This window comes from Cherax quadricarinatus, unplaced genomic scaffold, assembly GCF_038502225.1.
Source record: "Cherax quadricarinatus isolate ZL_2023a unplaced genomic scaffold, ASM3850222v1 Contig2383, whole genome shotgun sequence".
Lineage (NCBI taxonomy): Eukaryota > Metazoa > Arthropoda > Malacostraca > Decapoda > Parastacidae > Cherax > Cherax quadricarinatus.
In genome coordinates, this window is record NW_027197409.1 from 37,501 (window position 1) to 55,402 (window position 17,902).

The following is a 17,902-nucleotide window of genomic DNA, read 5'->3' on the forward strand; positions in this document are numbered from 1 at the left end:
GATGGATATGAGGTGCACAATAAACTAGCCACTACCATCCACAGGATGGATATGAGGTGCACAATAAACTAGCCACTACCATCTACAGGATAGATATGAGGTGCACAATAAACTAGCCACTACCATCCACAGGATGGATATGAGGTGCACAATAAACTAGCCACTACCATCCACAGGATAGATATGAGGTGCACAATAAACTAGCCTCTACCATCCACAGGATGGATATGAGGTGCACAATAAACTAGCCACTACCATCCACAGGATAGATATGAGGTGCACAATAAACTAGCCACTACCATCCACAGGATAGATATGAGGTGCACAATAAACTAGCCACTACCATCCACAGGATGGATATGAGGTGCACAATAAACTAGCCACTACCATCCACAGGATAGATATGAGGTGCACAATAAACTAGCCACTACCATCCACAGGATAGATATGAGGTGCACAATAAACTAGCCACTACCATCCACAGGATGGATATGAGGTGCACAATAAACTAGCCACTACCATCCACAGGATGGATATGAGGTACACAATAAACTAGCCACTACCATCCACAGGATGGATATGAGGTACACAATAAACTAGCCACTACCATCCACAGGATAGATATGAGGTGCACAATAAACTAGCCACTACCATCCACAGGATGGATATGAGGTACACAATAAACCAGCCACTACCATCCACAGGATGGATATCAGGTGCACAATAAACTAGCCACTACCATCCACAGGATAGATATGAGGTGCACAATAAACTAGCCACTACCATCCACAGGATGGATATGAGGTGCACAATAAACTAGCCACTACCATCCACAGGATAGATATGAGGTGCACAATAAACTAGCCTCTTCGGTGGTAAAAATCCAGATCTCGGTAAAGTATTTATCGAGAAACAATATTATCACAAGCTCTAACAAATAATTTTCTCTGATTAGAACCTTAAATGATTTATCACCTTTTGTTAACTAGATATCATAGACGAAATCTTTGAATATGCTTTTAAATATTAAGCAGGAAATCATTATTTCCTCAAGACTGAAGCGTCAATGTTGAAGAATTTAAGAACAGTTTTCATCTCTTCGATACCAATTTACAATAACTCGGGAACAGAGAAAAATCCCGTGTATCATATTTATAAAATTATGAACGCTTAAATTGATGTATGGTATTTTCTTGCACTTAGTTGCTATATAAATGCGGTTCTTTTTTTTATAATTTATTTAAGAAACCTTACAAAAGTACAAATGATGCATAATAAGAAAAAAACAATTTTTTACGCTACTAGTACCAGGCTGTTCCTGGAGGTAACAAGTATTATAACATCCTGTTATAGCAAACAGTATATGCTAAAATAAGACTCACTAAGTATTAGTCATTTATAAGTACCGCCAAGCAAAATGTGACGAAAGAAACACCAAAAGAAAATTTTACATAGGTTAACAAAATAAAAAGGAGTACCTGTCATAACCTATTACAACAATAAACAACATACAATGCACAACATCACAAGGTTACTAAAGGTAAAGTTGTATCACATGACTAAAGTCATAACCACCTTTAACACACAATATATATACAACACAAATCATGTCAGTAAAGTAAAAAGACCCTAACTAAAGCTACCATAACAATTAAAAAACAGACACAAATCCCGAACATACCCGCTATGACATGTTACAGAGTGTTGGTTCAAGTTGTGTTACATTATAGCCTAACCAATAGGAATTCTGAAGGAACGTATGATTCTTTATGCACAATAACCATGGAAAAACAGTATTTTAATATTATTAATATGGTAAACCATCAAGTACAATAATTCTTGTACAGAAAACAGAACAACATACATGTAACATACAATAATAAAATAAAATAAACCCCAAAACAAGCTTTCACAACATTATAAAACTCAGCACATCAAAAGGGTTTAAATACCAAACCCTACACAGAAATTAAACCTCCCACATATGTATATAAACCGAAACTCTTGTCCACAAAAATTTTAGGTATAAACCCCTTAATAAACCTGGTATAGACCCGAAACCACACAGAACCTCCAGCAAACAATAAAAGTTAAACGTAATACAAGACAAGTAGTAAGTATAAGGGCCGCTGTATCTTGCCGGTCCCAAAAGTACCTCAGAAAAATTTGTTGAAACCAACTTGCCATATCTGATTACTTAAACCCGAGATCCTAAGGGCTCGGTATCCTGGCTATCAAGGAAGATTTCTTACACAGTGAACTTAACCATCAGGTTTAGAAAAGTTAACCTTGTAAGCTACTCTTATATCTCAATATGACAAACATTCCCGTGAAACAGAGCTTGCCATCCATACCAAACTGCCACTACCTTCCTCTTACACACTACAAAAAAATCCAGCTTCAAACAAAATCCCCCACCCCCTTTTACATCCCCCCAGAAGGAGACCACCCCTTTGCCCATCCTCAGGTACACTGACAAAGGGAACCCACAGTTAGGTTCCTATAACCTTCCGGGAAACTTTTTTCCCAGGACGCCCCATAAACCAACATATTCCTACACTTTGTCCTATAGAATCTAACCGCCAACGCTTTTATCCTCGTATCACCCTTTAATTCTCTCATTCCCCATGAGATATCCAGATAATCTACTATGACATACATTATAGCCCGTCCCACGTCCCTAGGCACTTCCCTTACATCTAATAGTAAAGCCCTTAAAAGCGGCAAAAGTCCACCTCAACAATCTGATAACCTCACCCATCCATGATCTCACCCCCTCCAAGGAGGGACAAAAAAAGACCACATGAAACACCGTTTCAACATCATCACAAAACTGACAAAAAGCCTCTTCCACCAACCCCATACGTCTTAACACCTCCTTGGAGGCCAGAATCCCCATGATGAAACGGTACACTAATTCTCTTACCCTAGCCGGTATCCTAAGCTTACTAAAATCCTTCCAAATAGCCCCCAATCATATGCTGGATACACGGCTACCCCTTGCAAAATTCCCTGACCTCCCACTACTCTCACCAACCTTTTCAATTTGATGTTAGCCACCTGTTGCAGTGTAAATAAAAATCTTAACATATCTTCACAAACCCGTAGGTCCTTGCCACTCCACCATTTACGTGCCTCCTCCATAACTCTTCCTACGTTAGCTCCCCTCACACCCCCTTCCCTAATATACCTCCGCTTGATATATATAGCCAATACTCTCAGTCCTAAAGGCAACAAACCTAAACCCCCTCTTTGAACATCCGTCATAACTACCTCCTTACTTAACCATGCCCTCCCAAATCCCCACACAAACTTTAGCACCCTCCTCTGCATTTCCACAATGTCCTGTACTTCTAAGGGAAAAACCTCTGCCACCCCCCATACCTTGCTACAGACAAGTGAATTTACCACCACTACCCTCTGATGTAAAGCTAGGTCCCTCGCATTTAAACCTCCCAATCTACCTAATGCCTTACCTGGAGTTTACCTGGAGAGAGTTCCGGGGATCAACGCCCCCGCGGCCCGGTCTGTGACCAGGCCTCCTGGTGGATCAGAGCCTGATCAACCAGGCTGTTGCTGCTGGCTGCACGCAAACCAACGTACGAGCCACAGCCCGGCTGATCAGGAACTGACTTTAGGTGCTTGTCCAGTGCCAGCTTGAAGACTGCCAGGGGTCTGTTGGTAATCCCCCTTATGTGTGCTGGGAGGCAGTTGAACAGTCTCGGGCCCTTGACACTTATTGTATGGTCTCTTAACGTGCTAGTGACACCCCTGCTTTTCATTGGGGGGATGTTGCATCGTCTGCCAAGTCTTTTGCTTTCGTAGTGAGTGATTTTCGTGTGCAAGTTCGGTACTAGTCCCTCTAGGATTTTCAAGGTGTATATAATCATGTATCTCTCCCTCCTGCGTTCCAGGGAATACAGGTTTAGGAACCTCAAGTGCTCCCAGTAATTGAGGTGTTTTATCTCCGTTATGCGCGCCGTGAAAGTTCTCTGTACATTTTCTAGGTCGGCAATTTCACCTGCCTTGAAAGGTGCTGTTAGTGTGCAGCAATATTCCAGCCTAGATAGAACAAGTGACCTGAAGAGTGTCATCATGGGCTTGGCCTCCCTAGTTTTGAAGGTTCTCATTATCCATCCTGTCATTTTTCTAGCAGATGCGATTGATACAATGTTATGGTCCTTGAAGGTGAGATCCTCCGACATGATCACTCCCAGGTCTTTGACGTTGGTGTTTCGCTCTATTTTGTGGCCACAATTTGTTTTGTACTCTGATGAAGATTTAATTTCCTCGTGTTTATCATATCTGAGTAATTGAAATTTCTCATCGTTGAACTTCATATTGTTTTCTGCAGCCCACTGAAAGATTTGGTTGATGTCCGCCTGGAGCCTTGCAGTGTCTGCAATGGAAGACACTGTCATGCAGATTCGGGTGTCATCTGCAAAGGAAGACACGGTGCTGTGGCTGACATCCTTGTCTATGTCGGATATGAGGATGAGGAACAAGATGGGAGCGAGTACTGTGCCTTGTGGAACAGAGCTTTTCACCGTAGCTGCCTCGGACTTTACTCTGTTGACGACTACTCTCTGTGTTCTGTTAGTGAGGAAATTATAGATCCATCGACCGACTTTTCCTGTTATTCCTTTAGCACGCATTTTGTGCGCTATTACGCCATGGTCACACTTGTCGAAGGCTTTTGCAACGTCTGTATATATTACATCTGCATTTTTTTTGTCTTCTAGTGCATTTAGGACCTTGTCGTAGTGATCCAATAGTTGAGACAGACAGGAGCGACCTGTTCTAAACCCATGTTGCCCTGGGTTGTGTAACTGATGGGTTTCTAGATGGGTGGTGATCTTGCTTCTTAGGACCCTTTCAAAGATTTTTATGATATGAGATGTTAGTGCTATTGGTCTGTAGTTCTTTGCTGTTGCTTTACTGCCCCCTTTGTGGAGTGGGGCTATGTCTGTTGTTTTTAGTAACTGTGGGACGACCCCCGTGTCCATGCTCCCTCTCCATAGGATGGAACACAGAGTTCCATGAGTCTGGCCATGGGGCAGAGTGCATGGACATGTCAATTATCGCCTGTTCGAAGTCATTTGGCGTCAGGATAACATCGGATAGGCTTGTGTTAATCAAATTTTGTGGCTCTCTCATAAAAAATTAATTTTGATCTTCGACTCTCAGTCATGTTAACGGCTTGCTAAAAACTGAGTCATATTGGGACTTGAGTAGCTCACTCATTTCCTTGCTGTCATCTGTGTAGGACCTATCTTGTTTAAGTTGGGGCCCAATACTGGACGTTGTTCTCGATTTTGATTTGGCATAGGAGAAGAAATACTTTGGGTTTCTTTCGATTTCATTTATGGCTTTTAGTTCTTCCCGCGATTCCTGACTCCTAAAGGATTCTTTTAGCTTAAGTTCGATGCTTGCTATTTCTCTGACAAGTGTCTCCCTATGCATTTCAGATATATTGACCTCTTTTAGCCGCTCTGTTATTCTTTTCCGTCGCCTGTAAAGAGAGCGCCTGTCTCTTTCTATTTTACATCTACTCCTCCTTTTTCTTAGAGGAATAAGCCTTGTGCATACATCGAGTGCCACCGAGTTAATCTGTTCTAGGCATAAGTTGGGGTCTGTGTTGCTTAGTATATCTTCCCAGCTTATATCGGTTAGGACTTGGTTTACTTGGTCCCACTTTATGTTTTTGTTATTGAAGTTGAATTTGGTGAATGCTCCCTCGTGACTAGTCTCATTATGTCGGTCTGGGGCTCCACGCATACATGTCTGAACCTCAATTATGTTGTGATCTGAGTATATTGTTTTTGATATGGTGACATTTCTTATCAGATCATCATTGTTAGTGAAGATGAGGTCTAGTGTATTCTCCATTCTAGTAGGCTCTATTATTTGCTGGTTTAAATCCAATTTTGTGCAGAGATTTAAAAGCTCGTGTGAGTGAGTTTTCATCAGAGATGCCTCCTGGAGTTATTACTGCAACAATATTATTTGCTATATTCCTCCATTTTAGGTGCCTTAAGTTGAAATTCCCCAGGAGCAAGATGTTGGGTGCAGAAGCTTGAAGATTTTCCAGACAGTGGTCAATTTTTAACAGCTGTTCCTGGAATTGCTGGGATGTTGCATCCGGAGGCTTGTAGACTACCACAATGACTAGGTTTTGGTTCTCGACCTTTACTGCTAAAACTTCCACTACATCATTTGAGGCATTAAGCAGTTCTGTGCAAACAAGTGACTCTGCAATGTACAGGCCAACCCCCCTTCCCTTTTGCCTGTTCACTCTGTCACATCTGTATAGGTTGTAACCTGGGATCCATATTTCGTTGTCCAAGTGATCCTTTATGTGGGTCTCAGTGAAAGCCGCGAACATTGCCTTTGCCTCTGCAAGCAGTCCACGGATGAAAGGTATTTTGTTGTTTGTTGCTGGCTTTAGACCCTGTATATTTGCAAAGAAAAATGCTATCGGACTGGTGGTATTGTTGGTAATGGGGGGGGATTTTTTTTCCGGCATTAGTATCTGTATCTGTTGGTTTGGAGTGGAGGCCATCGACTGTGGTTCCACTCCAGGAATGACTGGATTTGGTGTACGATTTCTGCCATTTCTTGCCAGTTTTTTTTTCCTTCCTGGCACTAAAAAACCTCTCCCTCTTGAGGGGCTGTGGCTACCCAGGTTTTCCCATGGCCTGGATGTTTTGTATCTTTTTGTCCCCTTTAGATGGCATGCCTGGCAATTTAAGTTATAGCACAGTCTTTCCTGTACTGAAGAGGCACACAGTTCAGGGTGAAAAAGCTTACAGGAAGGGAGTTTGCATTTTCCTGTTGTCATATGGGCATGGCATTTTCTAGGGTGGTCATAGTTGCACGTCCCGTCTGTTTTTCCAGATTTCCCATGCCAGCAGATACCAAGTGCATAGTATGTGCAGAGGCTTGGTTTCCGTTTGCCTTGGGTTTCTGTGACTGTATTTCCTGTTGGTGCATGTTTCCCTGTCTTACTTCTATCCTCCCTAGCACCAACAATGGAGCTCCCACCAGTTGTTTTTGGTAATATATCCTCACTATTGCTAGTGGAGTCCTCTTGTTTGCTATTTCCTGCGGTATTTCTAGTTTGCAATATTGGTTTTATCTTATCTTTGACTACACTTGTTTCCCTACTATGGCTCCTGTCCCCTATGAGGTCAGTTATATGTATTCCTTCCTGCGTATAATTCCCGACTACCTGGTCAAAATCTCCAGCTTCACCATTACTGTCTCCCAGGACAGCATCTCCAGCTTCACCATTACTGTCTCCCAGGACAGCACCTCCAGCTTCACCATTACTGTCTCCCAGGACAGCACCTCCAGCTTCACCATTACTGTCTCCCAGGACAGCACCTCCAGCTTCACCATTACTGTCTCCCAGGACAGCACCTCCAGCTTCACCATTACTGTCTCCCAGGACAGCACCTCCAGCTTCCCCATTACTGTCTCCCAGGACAGCACCTCCAGCTTCCCCATTACTGTCTCCCAGGACAGCACCTCCAGCTTCACCATTACTGTCTCCCAGGACAGCACTATCAGCCCCACATTTACTGACTACCAGGACTTCATCTCCAGCCTTACAGTTTCTGACTACATGGCCAGTATCAAGGGCAGTACCATTCAGCCTAGACTTTTTATGTTCCCATCTGTTGTAGAAAGCTTCCAGGTTTTCTATGAAAGCAGCTTTGAAGTTGTCCTCTTTTAATACCCTTGTGATTTTAGTCCACAGATTTATCTCATTTGGGCATACCCAAAAACATTTCCCTGTTTTAATACTGCTTGTAGCTAGTTCTTGGATATCTGCAGAAGGGGCGTGACACCAATTTCCACAAAAATGACAATTTATCCATGTGGAAGCCCGTTTGTTTGACTGACCACAGACTACACACAGCTTCATAATGATTTGAAAGGTTGATTTACTGCAATTCTACTAGCAACCTCTTGAATATTCTATTAATAACCTCCTTAAATGAAGCTCTAGCTATTTGTATTTCTGTTTCTAACTGTTTTTGTATATTGGACAGCTTACCGTGCACGTTCCTGATATATATTTAATGTTTGTGTTTATAAGGGCGCCTACAACCCCATCCGTTTACAGTCTGCTTTATTGTCCAACAAATCCGTTTGAAACCAGTCAAGGGTTCGGACAGACTCCGAATTTACCCTTCTGAAGGCCTGCATCTCCTCCATATACCATATTCCACATATCCTGATTCTATCAACCACTGTCCATCCTTACCCCAACCCCAAGCCCCTCCCTATCCAATTACCCACCTCTAGTAACCTTGATTTCACCATATTAACTCGCATCCCTGTATTCATACCAAACATCTGAATCTCTCTACTCACCCTCCTTAGCTCCTCCTTACCCCATAGCAAAACAGTAGTATCATCCACATACCCAACGATGCCCCCTTTGCACCCCCCTCCATCTCCTGTTCGTCCATCACCCGCTCAACAGACTCATAGGAAGGATTCTGCACACACGCAAAAAAGCAGCTGTGATAGTGGGCAACCCTGCCTTAAACCTCTCTCCATTGGTACACTTTCACCCAACCTCCCATTGACCTGTACCCTCACCTTCGCCTCAGCATACAGGGTGTTTACCCACCTCACTACCCCCTCCCGAAACCCCATCCTCTCTAAGCAAACCCCTAAGAAATCTCTGTCCACGCAATCATATGCATTCTCCCTATCTAAACCTAGTATTCCCCCTCCCGTACAACTCTCTAGAAAATCCCTAATAAAACCATGTCCATCCCTCATCCTTCTTCCCAGAATCCCCATCTGCCCCCTATGTAACACTAAACCCAACACTTTCCTCATTCTGTTGCCTAAAATCTTAGCAAAAATCTTGTAATCTGAGCACATTAATGTAATCACGCGGTAATCATTCAAAACTCGGCATTCCTACTTTTTGGCACTAAAACCGTGACACCCATTCTTTTCGATTGTCCCATCCTCCCACTATCTAACATACAATTTATAACCCCGTACACTCCCTCAATGACACCTATAAAAATCGTTGGGTATGCCATCTATCCCAGGGGTTTTACCCTGGCACAGCCCAAAACTGCCTCCTCCACCTCCTCTACACTAATACTACTCTCGAGTCTGTCACTGTCCAGCTCACTTATAACCCTATTAAACCCCTCATCCCCAAAATGTCCCTCACCCACTCCCTCGCCAACCTTCCTCCATTTCTCCCTAAACCAGAAATCGGCATACAAACTAATATGTTCCGTGGTGGATAGTCCTTGACCCTCCTCAAATCCACCCCCCTCCCCTGTTCCTGCCACTATATACACCAAGGTGGTTTTCGTCTACCTTTCCTTAAACTTCCTGAGTACAAATCCCGACGGCCTATCATCCCTTAAAACATCCTCCAACCCTGCCCTAACTCTAATTGCCTCAAACTTTTCATTATGGATTTCCGCCAACCTATTTCGCAAACGTTCCATGTCCTCACTCCGCCCCACTCGGTCCTTTGCATAACAGTCATTTAACTGACCTTCAAGATAATTTTGTAGACCATAGCTCCACCTCGCTATCTCCTTACCCCGTACTTTAAAAAAAAATTGCGATTCCAACTTTAGCCCTCATTTCCCACCAATCCAGCAAATCCATCTCCCTATTCCTAGTCTCCCAAAAGGATTTCCACCAATCCTCAAATCCTGTAGCGTCACCCTCGTCCCTAAGGAGCCTCACATTCAATTTCCAGTATCCCGTATAAACTCGCACTATACCATCTACCCTCAAATCTTCTATAACAGCACGAAGATCAGAAAAACCCACATCTATAGTTCTCACCCTCTCCACACCTATTCCCTACCTAACATAAATTCTATCTAACCGTGCCTCACATCCCCTACCTGGAGTTTACCTGGAGAGAGTTCCGGGGGTCAACGCCCCCGCGGCCCGGTCTGTGACCAGGCCTCCTGGTGGATCAGAGCCTGATCAACCAGGCTCTTACTGCTGGCTGCCCTCAAACCAACGTACGAGCCACAGCCCGGCTGATCAGGAACCGACTTTAGGTGCTTGGCCAGTGCCAGCTTGAAGACTGCCAGGGGTCTGTTGGTAATCCCCCTTATGTATGCTGGGAGGGAGTTGAACAGTCTCGGGCCCCTGACACTTATTGTATGGTCTCTTAACGTGCTAGTGACACCCCTGCTTTTCATTGGGGGGATGTTGCATCGTCTGCCAAGTCTTTTGCTTTCGTAGTGAGTGATTTTCGTGTGCAAGTTCGGTACTAGTCCCTCTAGGATTTTCCAGGTGTATATAATCATGTATCTCTACCGCCTGCGTTCCAGGGAATACAGGTTCAGGAACCTCAAGCGCTCCCAGTAATTGAGGTGTTTTACCTCCGTTATGCGCGCCGTGAAGGTTCTCTGGACATTTTCTAGGTCAGCAATTTCACCTGCCTTGAAAGGTGCTGTTAGTGTGCAGCAATATTCCAGCCTAGATAGAACAAGTGACCTGAAGAGTGTCATCATGGGCTTGGCATCCCTCGTTTTGAAGGTTCTCATTATCCATCCTGTCATTTTTCTAGCAGATGCGATCGATACAATGTTATGGTCCTTGAAGGTGAGATCCTCCGACATGATCACTCCCAGGTCTTTGACGTTGGTGTTTCGCTCTATTTTGTGGCCACAATTTGTTTTGTACTCTGATGAAGATTTAATTTCCTCGTGTTTACCATATCTGAGTAATTGAAATTTCTCATCGTTGAACTTCATATTGTTTTCAGCAGCCCACTGAAAGATTCGGTTGATGTCCGCCTGGAGCCTTGCAGTGTCTGCAATGGAAGACACTGTAATGCAGATTCGGGTGTCATCTGCAAAGGAAGACACGGTGCTGTGGCTGACATCCTTGTCTATGTCAGATATGAGGATGAGGAACAAGATGGGAGCGAGTACTGTGCCTTGTGGAACAGAGCTTTTCACCGTGCCTGCCTCGGACTTTACTCTGTTGACTACTACTCTCTGTGTTCTGTTAGTGAGGAAATTATAGATCCATCGACCGACTTTTCCTGTTATTCCTTTAGCACGCATTTTGTGCGCTATTACGCCATGGTCACACTTGTCGAAGGCTTTTGCAACGTCTGTATATATTACATCTGCATTCCTTTTGTCTTCTAGTGCATCTAGGACCTTGTCGTAGTGATCCAATAGTTGAGACAGACAAGAGCGACCTGTTCTAAACCCATGTTGCCCTGGGTTGTGTAACTGATGGGTTTCTAGATGGGTGGTGATCTTGCTTCTTAGGACTCTTTCAAAGATTTTTATGATATGGGATGTTAGTGCTATTGGTCTGTAGTTCTTTGCTGTTGCTTTACTGCCCCATTTGTGGAGTGGGGCTATGTCTGTTGTTTTTAGTAACTGTGGAACGACCCCCGTGTCCATGCTCCCTCTCCATAGGATGGTAAAGGCTCGTGATAGGGGCTTCTTGCAGTTCTTGATGAACACGGAGTTCTATGAGTCTGGCCCTGGGGCAGAGTGCATGGGCATGTCATTTATCGCCTGTTCGAAGTCATTTGGCGTCAGGATAACATCAGATAGGCTTGTGTTAACCAAATTCTGTGGCTCTCTCATAAAAAATTCATTTTGATCTTCGACTCTCAGTCTGGTTAGTAGCTTGCTAAAAACTGAGTCACATTGGGACTTGAGTAGCTCACTCATTTCCTTGCTGTCATCTGTGTAGGACCCATCTTGTTCAAGTAAGGGCCCAATACTGGACGTTGTTCTCGACTTTGATTTGGCATAGGAGAAGAAATACTTTGGGTTTCTTTCGATTTCATTTATGGCTTTTAGTTCTTCCCGCGATTCCTGACTCCTATAAGATTCCTTTAGCTTAAGTTCGATGTTTGCTATTTCTCTGACGAGTGTCTCCCTACGCATTTCAGATAGATTGACCTCTTTTAGCCGCTCTGTTATTCTTTTCCGTCGCCTGTAAAGAGAGCGCCTGTCTCTTTCTATTTTACATCTACTCCTCCTTTTTCTTAGAGAAATAATTCTTGTGCATACATCGAGTGCCACCAAGTTAATCTGTTCTAGGCATAAGTTGGGGTCTGTGTTGCTTAGTATATCTTCCCAGCTTATATCGGTTAGGACTTGGTTTACTTGGTCCCACTTTATGTTTTTGTTATTGAAGTTGAATTTGGTGAATGCTCCCTCGTGACTAATCTCATTTTGTCGGTCTGGGGCTCGGCGCATACATGTCTGAACCTCAATTATGTTGTGATCTGAGTATATTGTTTTTGATATGGTGACATTTCTTATCAGATCATCATTGTTAGTGAAGATGAGGTTTAGTGTATTCTCCATTCTAGTAGGCTCTATTATTTGCTGGTTTAAATTGAATTTTGTGCAGAGATTTAAAAGCTCGTGTGAGTGTGAGTTTTCATCCTGGTGTTATTACTGCAATAATATTATTTGCTATATTCCTCCATTTTAGGTGCCTTAAGTTGAAATCCCTCAGGAGCAAGATGTTGGGTGCAGGAGCTGGAAGATTTTCCAGACAGTGGTCAATTTTTAACAGCTGTTCCTGGAATTGCTGGGATGTTGCATCCGGAGGCTTGTAGACTACCACAATGACTAGGTTTTGGTTCTCGACCTTTACTGCTAAAACTTCCACTACATCATTTGAGGCATAAAGCAGTTATGTGCAAACAAGTGACTCTGCAATGTACAGGCCAACCCCCCCCCCTTTTGCCTGCTCACTCTGTCACATCTGTATATGTTGTAACCTGGGATCCATATTTCGTTGTCTAAGTGATCCTTTATGTGGGTCTCAGTGAAAGCCGCGAACATTGCCTTTGCCTCTGCAAGCAGTCCACCGATGAAAGGTATTTTGTTGTTTGTTGCTGGCTTTAGACCCTGTATATTTGCAAAGAAGAATGTCATCGGACTGGTGGTATTGTTGGTACTGCGAGGGGATTTTTTTTCCGGCATTAGTATCTGTATCTGTTGGTTTGGAGTGGAGGCCATCGACTGTGGTTCCACTCCAGGAATGACTGGATTTGGTGTACAATTTCTGCCATTTCCTGCCAGTTATTTTTCCTACCTGACACTAAAAAACCTCTCCCTCTTGAGTGGCTGTGGCTACCCAGGTTTTCCCATGGCCTGGATGTTTTGTATCTCTTTGTCCCCTTTAGATGGTGTGCCTGGCAATTTAAGTTATAGCACAGTCTTTCCTGTACTGAAGAGGTACACATTTCAGGGTGAAAAAGCTTACAGGAAGGGAGTTTGCATTTTCCTGGTGTCATATGGGCACGGCATTTTCTAGGGTGGTCATAGTTGCACGTCCCATCTGTTTTTCCAGATTTCCCATGTCTGCAGATACCAAGTGCATAGTATGTGCACAGGCTTGGTTTCCGTTTGCCTTGGGTTTATGTGACTGTATTCCCTGTTGGTGCATGTTTACCTGTCTTATTCCTATCTTCCCTAGCACCAACAATGGAGCTCCCACCAGTTGTTTTTGGTAATATATCCTCACTATTGCTAGTGGAGTCCTCTTGTTTGCTATTTCCTGTTGTATTTCTTGTTTGCAATATTGGTTTTATCTTATCTTTGACTACACTTGTTTCCCCACTACGGCTCCTGTCCCCTATGAGGTCATTTATATGCATTCCTTCCTGCGTATAATTTCCGACTACCTGGACAAAATCTCCAACTTCACCATTACTGTCTCCCAGGACAGCACCTCCAACTTCACCATTACTGTCTCCCAGGACAGCATCTCCAGCTTCACCATTACTGTCTCCCAGGACAGCACCTCCAGCTTCACCATTTCTGTCTCCCTGGACAGCACCTCCAGCTTCACCATTACTGTCTCCCAGGACAGCACCTCCAGCTTCACCATTACTGTCTCCCAGGACAGCACCTCCAGCTTCACCATTACTGTCTCCCAGGACAGCACTATCAGCCCCACATTTACTGACTACCAGGACATCACCTCCAGCCTACCAGTTTCTGACTACATGGCCAGTATCAAGGGCAGTACCATTCAGCCCAGACTTTTTATGTTCCCATCTGTTGTAGAAAGCTTCCAGGTTGTCTATGAAAGCAGCTTTGATGTTATCCTCTTTTAATACCCTTGTGATTTTAGTCCACAGATTTATCTCCTTAGGGCATGCCCAAAAACACTTCCCTGTTTTAATACTGCTTGTAGCTAATTCTTGGATATCTGCACAAGGGGCGTGACACCAATTTCCACAAAAATGACAATTTATCCATGTGGAAGCCCGTTTGTTTGATTTATTGCAGACTACACACAGCTTCATAATGATTTGAATGGTTGATTTACTGTAATTCTACTAGCAACCTCTTGAATACTCTATTAATAACCTCTTTAAGTAAAGCTCTAGCTATCTTTGTTTCTATTTCTAACTGTACTTTTATATCAGGACAGCTTACCGGAGTACGCTCCTGGAGTTTGTTTTATATTTATTGTTTGTGTTTATAAGGGCGCCTACAACCCCATCCGTTTACAGTCTGCTTTATTGTCCAACGAATCCGTTTGAAACCGGCCAAGGGTTCGACCAGTCGAGGGTTCGGTCCAGTCGAGGGTTTGGAGCCAGTCTGATCTGATCAGTGGGTCACTTATTTAAAACATACTGGTCGGTGATTTGGGCTAACACATGAAGGATCTACTGGAAAATTCTACCAGAGTAATATGTTATTTGATTGATACAAAAGTAAAACTTGCGTGTTGAAGAAACCGGTGACTGCTGGCAACTCCTACAGTGAGGAACGGTCGAGCCTCAACCCTTGTTTATCAATCGCTGTATCTAGCTTTTCTAGTTTTTCTTTTTGGCCTCCACCACAATAAATGCTATATTATCACTATAGTTGACTGGTGGAATTTTTGGAGGAGGGACGCTTTTTCTGTAGTAATAATTGCTTCTCGTTGTGTATATTGCGACCGCTGGTAACTACAGGTTATATGAAATTCACAGTATATGTCTGGTATTTCAAGAAAAAAGAAACTAATGAAAGTCACTCCACTCCACTAAGTACCATTATAATACTGGTTAGTTGCTACTACAGTCTGCTATTCACTGGTATCACTAGATTATATGCGAGTACACTAGCAGGCCAGGAAGATTATTAAAAACAGCTGACCTGTGGTAAGTTTCTGGCGACTTCTGGCACCTGCCTCTATAGGCTTATCACTTCATTTACAAATTCACCTGTTTTCAAATGATACTTTAGCCTTTATCATCTATATACTAGGGAGCCACTGTAGTATACACTATAACACTATGTATACACAATGCTATCAGGGAGACTTTCTTTCCTCTGACAAGAAAAGTTCAATTATTATTATTTTTTCACACGGCACCCAGGCCTGTGATTCCCCTCTGGTAGTAAACTCTGCTAGGTAGTGCACACTAATTCTCCTTTTTTGACTCAGTATATAATGTTTTCCGCCCAAGATTGGTTCCTACGGATAAAAGTGTGCTCCACTCCATATCCCCTACTCCTCACCACATCTACCACTCCAACATCCCGCAAAAAGTCTCTCAGAGCCCCCAAAACACAATCCGCCCCCCTCGGAACCACATCCCCATTCCTAATTACACAATTGCAATCCCCGCCAAGCACTGTAATAGCCGGCAAACCTCTCAAATGATACACCAAGACATCGCGTACAAAATCCACCTTCACCCTAGCGTTTCTAGTTGCTGGTATGTACACACCTACAAAACAAACCCTCCCGGCCCCCCAAAACCCATCCACACCCTGACAAAACTCCCACCCCCCTCCTCCCAACCCAGGATACACAAAGGACTGGTCTCCTTTACCGCCACAGCCACACCTCCTTTCAACCTCAAAGCATCACTGGTAAACAACCTATAACCTTTCAAAACCAACTCACATCCTAACCTATGGTTATGTTCCTGCAAAAAACAGACATCAATACTAAATCTCCTTAAAAACCACTCTAACCATACCCTCTTGACCTCGGTCTTAAGACCGTTTACATTGAAAGTTACACACCTGAAATTACAAGAATGGCGGCTTACCCCTATGCCACTGAGGCTTACTTGATCCTCCTTTCATAGATCTTGGTCCATCTCTAGCAATCCCTCGTTTCTGCCCTCCAACCCCTTCCTGTCCCTTCCCGCCAATCTTTCCATTGCTCCCCCCCTCCCTGTCTCGCCTTTTCCACCACAGCTGCCCAAGCCTTCTTCCCAGGCCGCTGCGCTGGCGTGAGGACGTCATCCTTGTCTGATGCCTCCCCTGATCTCTTGCGGGAGCTACCCTCTACACACATATCTTCTTCAATCACATCTTCTTGATGGACCTCCACCACCACATTGCTCTCCATCCTAACCTCACTCAAGTCTTCCTTACCCTGTTTCTGATCGTCCATCACCTTGACATCACCTAACCTCACATCGTCTTCCACACCATGCTCCGACTCTTCCAAAAAATCCTTAAGCACAGCCTCCAAAATCCCTTCATGAGCTGAATCTGTAGTAGCTAACGGTCTGTCTGACAGCGATATTCCCCCCCCCGTCGTTTCCTCTGGTAGTGTAACACACGTCTCCAAAGCCACCTCTGCTCTTTCAACCTCCTCACTCCATAGGCCCTACCCCAGGCCTTCCACATCACCTGTCATAACGTCCAAGGCTTCTAACTGCTTGTCTTCAGAAGCTTTTTCTGGAACCCTAGGGCCCTGTCTCCTGGGGCATTGTGCCGCCATGTGCTCATAAGAGTCACATAAACGGCACGTCTTCCGCTGCCCCACATAGTGTACAAAAACCTGAGTTCTATAACCATGCAATGTGACGCACGATGGTATCGGCCTCCTCAGGGTCATTTTTAGTGTGGAGGATCCTTCCGGCAGCCCCTCGTAGGGGCCGTCCCTCCACATTCCTATGCTCGCTGAGTGTACAGTCCCATAACCACTGAACACACCCTGTAGGCTGTATGCTGTCGCTTCAAAAGGTACATTCCGTTCCTTCACCTACTTAGAAACATCATGCAAGCATACTTTCACTGCCGAATTGACGCTCATCCTCCTTTCTTGAAATTCGTCAGCGATGCTGGAGTAGAAGTCGGCCCTCATGAACTTCACGAAGACCCTTGACATACCATTTAGCGCCACACCGTACAACTCTTCATTGGGGATGCAATAAACGTCACTGATAATGCTTGGCAGGAGAACGTTCATCGTGGCGCTGCTTAAAGATCCCCTGATCAGCTCGATGCAGACAGTATTTATGAGCCGGCTCATTCGGTCCGCCATCTTGGTGCTAATGCTATGTTTTCCTCACCAGGTGGCGTGCAAGAGAAACTGTAGAAGCATCCTCTCTCCCCGCAGGTCGAGAGACGAATGTCTAAATAAATGCGGTTCTTGAGTGAGTTAGACTACAGATTATTGACTCACCATATATTAACTGATGATGGTGTTCCATTAGCAATGTTAAATGTCATTATTGGTTCTTTCATTTCGTTATAAATTCCAAGTGGCTCCGTAGATTATCGATATGAAGCAAAATTATACATTCCACTCAACCTCAAAATTAGCAAGTATTTCTCCAGTAAATTTAACATTAATTCAATATACCTTCGTGAAATTAATTCCATTTGTGGATTTCTGGAAATGTGGATGTGCATAATAAAGCGGCTGTGTTTCACCCCCAACACCTACCTGGTTTACTCTCGCGACAACGATGACGACGAACATCCAGAGGAAAATCAAGCAAACTATAGTCTTCATGTCGCTGGTGCTGCTCTTATTACACCTTCCAGCAGTTGATAATAAAAACTTTAGACTTCTGTAGCAGTAGTGGAAAACATAAATTGTTTGCAGTCTTCTTGGTTATACAAACGAGTCGAATGATGAAGCAAACAGAGTC

The 17,902-nt window shown here is 43.9% G+C and overlaps 1 protein-coding gene across 1 annotated transcript in view; it reads right to left on the reverse strand.

Moving 5' to 3' along the window:
* The window catches only part of LOC138851844 (axoneme-associated protein mst101(2)-like), a gene marked incomplete at its 3' end in the record, with an annotated part of 54,539 nt that extends 37,250 nt beyond the window's left edge, over positions 1 to 17,289 (reverse strand). The window contains exons 1-3 of the mRNA XM_070081341.1: positions 17,035 to 17,289; positions 16,653 to 16,779; positions 16,198 to 16,460 (exon numbers count right to left, since the gene is read on the reverse strand). Coding sequence (XP_069937442.1) covers positions 16,198 to 16,460; positions 16,653 to 16,779; positions 17,035 to 17,289 — 645 coding nt within the window. The remainder of the gene's footprint in view (positions 1 to 16,197; positions 16,461 to 16,652; positions 16,780 to 17,034) is intronic.
* Between the last annotated feature and the right edge of the window lie 613 nt (positions 17,290 to 17,902).